Here is a 6,290-nt window from a genome sequence, read left to right as displayed (position 1 = left end):
AATCGAGGATACACTGGGGGAATGAGTTTTAAGAGCAATGGGACGTCCTTTCCTCCGGAGCGTCACGTGAAGCGAGTCCGTTTGTGATGACGCCGCACAGCTGATCGTCTGACAGCAGCCGGCTCTGTCCCCGTTGTTTTCACAAACACCCCCGCTTCTGTTAGTACACTGACATAAACATGTGTATCATCTGTTGTAGACCCCAAATACATTACATACAAATAAGAACTCATTCTCGAAAAAAAGATAAACGCCATTCTTGAAATGTATAAACGAACAATAGTTAGATTAATATGATTAGAGTGCAGAAAATAAATAAAATAATTGAGAGAAGAAAAAGAGATATGTTATCTATCAAAACCCAGTTAGATTAACATTCATTTGATTGCACACTTTGTTTGTGTGGATATTTGGCACAAACATTTTAAATAGTACTTAATGACTGAATGGAAATGACAATAAATGAAAACGAAAAATGCGATCATGAAAATGTTTCCAATAAATGAATACAATTATTTTTGACCACTTTGTTGTTCAGATATATCACATACTAAATGATACATTCATTGAAACAAAACAGTATAAACTGAGGAATAAAATGTTTCCAATAAATGATGTTAAATGTGTTGTTTTAGGAACATCCATTGTAAATAAATGGAATTCAATAAACATTGAATAGCATATCATGTTTGTCTGTGCCTTTTCCTCTGTGTTGTGTTGGCATATAGTCTCCCCCATGGTTTGCTGTGCTGCCGAGGGATGCTCCAGTCGCTCAGAGAAAGGAGTATGACAGTACGGTTTCCCCACTGACACAGAGAGGAGGAAAGAATGGCTGGCTCAATCAGCAGGAGCAATTTAACTATCACAAAAGACAGCAACAAAACATGTGAGGTAATCATATTTTTCACAAAACGAAGAGCACACCATTGGGAAGCGTAATGTCATGTTTAATAAAAAATAAGGAACAGGGAGAGGCTTGCAAAACTCTGGGAGGTGAGAATCAGGCTCAGGGTGAGGGTCTCATTGCAGGTCTTCAGGCTCCATTGAATCCCCCTGGGGTTCTTGTGCTGAAAGAGGGAGATAAAGACAGGAGAAAGGGTTAGATACATCTAGCAACCTATAGGATGGGAAATTGGTGACCTATTTTAAACTTACCTTGTGTTTTCACTCTCACTTAAGTCCCTCTCCCTTTGCCATCAATCCAAAATCAGCTGAGCTGCAACATAATACAGAAAGGTAATAATCAACAGATTCATAAGGACATAATGGCTCTGCTAAAAACACTCACTCATAAGCATTGGTTGGGTTGTAACGGAATAAATGTAATGGCGTAACGTAATCAGAATACAAAAATCAAGTAGGCTAACTCAGATAGCCTACTTGATTTTTAACTATAATCGTACTAGGCTACTCGTTTTTCAAATGTAACGCGAGCTGAATACAGTTAGCCTAACTGTATTCAGCTCGCGTTACATTTGAAAAACGAGTAATCCGATTATAGTTACTTTCGTAAACCTGAAGGGAATACATTTTGGATTACTTATTGTAATTATTGGTGGAAAGATTTCCTCACAAAATGTAATATTCATTACTAAAGGTACAGCCGAATCATCACAGCGCACAGAACCTATTACCGCCGCAGATGGACCAAAAAAGGGAGCGTTTGAAAAAAATTCGCGGGTCCGCTCAGTGAAACAATAACAACGAAACATGGAGGAACAAAAGTCTGCGTTTAAATCGTGTGTGTGTATCTGTATGTGTGTGTTTATGCAACATTCACTTTGTTAACAAGGAAACAATGCATTATTCATACACTTTGACAGTAGGCTACATATCCCCTTTGAAGCTAGTCTCCTAAACTGTTGCTGAACAGCAGACAGTGCAGCCTCTATAGAAAAGTGCTGAATGTTTCAAATGTAGCTTAGTAGTCATTTAGCATCTGGGTACAAGGCTTTGCTGGAGCAACATTAAGAAATTCAAAAGAGTCAGTCTGGATTGCAGAGGTTTTTTACACGAGGCACATCATTTCTCTTTATTCTGAGAAACATAATCTTTTTTTAAAGATTATTTTTGTAAAACCTATTCAGCAATTGTTGGTCAGCAAGATCTCCTAAATCAGAGCTGTGGTCTGTTCCTATTCAGTTTCATAGAAAGGCCTTGAGGCAGTCATTTGACTATTCCCCTGTACGTTATGCCCACACATCAAAACACATCTCTGCTCACTGTTATCAGAGCATTCGTATTGTACTATCTTCCTGATTTTATTGTATATATATATATATATAGTTTATATTTGTGTTCAAGTGCCATGTTTAGAGCTTTAGTAAAGTGCATTTTCAGAAGGAAATACTTGTGTGCTTCGGAGCTACATGCTGTAATGTAAAAGTACTTGTTGTGCCTTGTGGCCACTGGAGGGCAGCAGAGGAGCAAGTCAGTGCGACAATCAGTTGTGAATGAAAAGAAACATGAGACACAAAGCAACAAGTCTCCCTGCCTGAAATGAATACATTATGTTTTATACGATGTATCCACACAAGCTTATGGTCTGTTTTGTCTAATGTTCATCTTCATTTTGCACAAGCTGGGAATTATTTGTGGTAATGTGGTGTCTCAATGAAATGTTTACAAAGCTTTAGTGTGATGGGCAGCTTGGTCTTCACGTGCTAGAAAGCGTTTTAAAAACAGACCATTATCCCGACCGACCGACGTCTTCTGGATATTGTAAAGAACATTTGTTTTGGTCTGGCAATGTTTAGCACTGCCAACATTTGATTTGACATCATTTACTCCTTGTCAAAAATGTAGAGAAGGTTTAGTGCGACATCTCCAGGTGAGCAGGTAGTCTGCTTCTGCTTATGTTAAGGTGTGGTTGTGTTTAGTGTTGCCGAGTTCAGTTGACCAATCATATATTAGGCCAACAGTGAAAACACCCTCTCTGATGCATATGTGGTAACTGTGGCTGGGGTCCCCTTTAAATAGCTGACAACACCAACTCCTGTTGAGGGGATGGAGGTAACTGTGTATTGTTGACTAATGCAAACGGACCACAACGGGTTTAACATACATTTGTTGAACACACCTCTTTTTATTGCATTTTAATATTTTAAATAAGTTTTATTAATATGTTTATGGGGAAATTAGCATATTTCTTTAATACCTTCTAGATCATGTGACCTAATGACTCAAAATCAGTGCTGGATAAAGTAACTAAACTTGCTGCATAGGACACACCTCTTTTTGTTGCATTTTAATATTTTAAATTCCTTTCCTGCTACATCTTAGCAAGAGATGCCTTTTTCATCTTGTTCAAGTACACCTTTTTCAGCTCTGGTTTCAACATCCTCCCGGTTTTACGGTCTAAAAAGTGTTGCAGCAGTTTTCATCACTCTCTGAAGAACAAGCAGAACATATATTTGACCTTTTATTACTTTACATTCGATGTTTAAGTTTTAAATGTACAAGAGATATTTTTATAATTAAAAAACAAAAGACTGAGATTTTCACTTTTGTCCTCTTATTTCTTTATTAAGTAAAACCCCAACATATTATTTTGTACAGACGTGTTAATGTGGCACTCGTCTCACATCTTGAAAATAGAAACATCATTTATGACAAACTCAACCCGTTAGCTTTTCTTTTTTTTTATCACTTTTCTTTGAATGTGTTTTATTTCCTTCTTCAATTAGCCTCCATGGCTAAACCGACACGGGAAGGAGCGCCGCCTCAAGAAACTCCAACATCTACAGAACAACTCGTGAGAAGATGTTAAAGCACATCCCATAATGTTTGATTGACAGCTGATCTCTGTGCAGTGAAGACATGAACAATCAGCTCTGATGGACACAGTGAGTTTAAGAAGTGGAACATTTCCTCAAATGACTTCAGGCTATTTCAGGTTACAAAACTCAGCTGTGTCTCCATGACAACCATAAAGCCGAACTCCAGCATATAGCGGCTGAGTGAATGTGGTCTGCACTCTGTGGAGGAGAGTCATGGTTTCAGAGACGATGCTGTAGAAGGACAGAACACCTGCTCTGTGATCCAGGTACACTCCTACTCTGGAGGACAGAGGACCTGAGACGGGAGTGATGATTCTGTTGTAACAAAATGAATAACTGCTTTGATCACAATCTAAGGACCAAGATTTGTCATTGTATCCAAATACACATTCATTCCCCAACCCTGCTCTGCTGATATTCTTGTATGCGACTGCAACACGAACTGTTCCCCCGCTCCGCTCCACCTCCCAGTAACAACGTCCAGTCAGACTCTCTCTACTCAGGACCTGATAATAATGAGTGAATCTGTCTGGGTGACTGGAATAAGACTGTGTTTGTGTCATGAGTGTTGCTTTTCTGCCCCCCTCAGATAATACCAGCTGTGTGTTTGCTGTGTTTGGATCCAGAGTGATCTCCTGTGAATATGTTAAGAACCCAGCTCTGGTGGTGGGCTCTGCTGCTGGCAGTAAAACATCCACTTCAGTCGGTGAGACGTTTGTCCATTCCTCTCTCAGGACGTCCTGTAGTTTGTCTCTGACTGCTGACAGGGCCTCCGTCACGTCCTCAAAGTATCTCAGAGGACGGATGTTGATGCTGGAGGAGTGTGTAGCTTCACTGAGGGCTGGCAGTGAGGAGGGGTAGCTGAGCAGAAAGTGGTTGTGGTCCTCTGTGTGAGACAGCAGCTTCAGCTCAGCGTCTCTCCTCTTCAGCTCAGAGATCTCCTGCTCCAGCTTCTCTTGGAGCTCTCTGACTCCACTCACTTCTCTCTCCTGCTGGGATCTGAGCTGCTGCTTCACATCAGAGCTTCTTTTCTCCATGAGACGGATCAGCTCAGTGAACATCTTCTCACTGTCCTCCACTGCTTTCTCAGCAGAGCCATTGACGGCCTCCACCTCCTGCTGAAGCAGCTTCACCTCCTTCTCTCCGTCCTGGATTCTCTGCTGGATGTTTAGTCGACTCCCCTCCAGCTCTCTCTGCCTCTCAGTCCTCTCTGCTGCAGCTGACACCGTGTCGTGTCCTTTGTGTTCGTCCACGGAGCAGATATAACAGATACTCTGCTGATCAGTGCGGCAGAACAGCTTCATCACCTCGTCGTGACGAGAGCAGATGTTCTCCTGGAGCTTCTTGGAGGGCTCCACCAGCTTGTGTTTCTCAAAGGCAGGTGATTCATAATGAGGCTGGAGGTGTTGGTCACAGTAAGATACGAGACACACGAGGCAGGACTTACAGGCTCTCAGCTTCCTCCCAGTGCAGACATCACAGGTCACGTCTCCAGCTCCAGCATAGCAGAGATCAGCAGGAGCAGCTTGGAGTCCAGTCTTCTTCAGCTCCTCCACTAAAGCTGCTAACATGGTGTTCTTCAGCAGGACAGGCCTCGGTGTGAAGCTCTGCCTGCACTGAGGGCAGCTGTGGATCTCCTTCTCATCCTCTCCGTCCCAGAAGCCTTTAATGCACTTCATGCAGTAGCTGTGTCCACAGGGAGTAGCCACCGGATCCTTCAGTAGATCCAGACAGATGGAACAAGAGAAGGTTTCCCGGTCCAGCTGAACTCCTTTCTGCGCCATTTCTCCTCTCAGTAGCAGGGAGTGTCTGAGTTTCACTTCCTGAGAACTGAAACTTTGTGAGCTGTGATCTGAACAGCATGTGTGTGTGAGCAGTGAATGTGGCCTATCAGCTCTTGTGCTTTACCCACGTGTTGGTTACACACCCCTCCTCCTCGGTGTGGATCTGAAGGGGCGGAGCCAGGAAATACAGAGTGGAGCTGGCTGTGTCTGAGCAGGAAGAAGAGGGAGGGCTCATCAAACTCTGACTCGTTCCAGGAGGACGAGCGGACACTCTGAACTGTTTCCTCATTTACAAACGGAGCCTCGCTTACAACTTGCTCTACATTTGAAAACAGTCTTCAGCTGTAAAGTATTTGTTTTAAATTCAGGCTTTCGTAGCACACAGCTCCACACTCATGGTAGCAGTGGTGTAAGAAGTACTCAGATATTCTACTAAAGCAAAAGTAGAAATACTACGGGGTAAAAATACTCTGTTAAAAGTAAAAGTACAAAAGCATTATGGGCTCAGAACAGTCTCATAAGACACACATGCACACAGAAGGATCCACACTTGTGTTTTTCAATGCACACACAAATGTGTTCCGTTTCATATACATGTAAATAAAATCCAAATACAGAAAAAAGTTTTAAATGTGTATTTTTGAAAAAAACCGCAACATAATAGTTGCCAGCTCAAACACCAATTCGATATAACATTAAAAGACGGTTAAAAACCAGGCTTTCTTTG

The 6,290-nt window shown here is 41.9% G+C and overlaps 1 protein-coding gene across 1 annotated transcript; it reads right to left on the bottom strand.

Moving 5' to 3' along the window:
* Nucleotides 1-3,217: 3,217 nt before the first annotated feature.
* LOC307013709 (tripartite motif-containing protein 16-like) lies at nt 3,218-6,290 on the bottom strand. Its single transcript, XM_079641265.1, has one exon. The coding sequence runs from the start codon at nt 5,561-5,563 to the stop codon at nt 3,887-3,889; it is 1,677 nt and encodes a 558-aa protein (XP_079497391.1). The 5' UTR covers nt 5,564-6,290; the 3' UTR covers nt 3,218-3,886.

The sequence above is a fragment of the Notothenia rossii genome (genome assembly GCF_949606895.1).
Source record: "Notothenia rossii genome assembly, chromosome: 7".
Lineage (NCBI taxonomy): Eukaryota > Metazoa > Chordata > Actinopteri > Perciformes > Nototheniidae > Notothenia > Notothenia rossii.
Note: the sequence above shows the minus strand (reverse complement) of the source record. Positions and strands in the feature narration are given on the sequence as shown.

Excerpts from the sequence above, each read along its gene's own strand:
- LOC307013709 (XM_079641265.1), bottom strand. The coding sequence starts at position 5,563 with ATGGCGCAGAAAGGAGTTCAGCTGGACCGGGAAACCTTCTCTTGTTCC.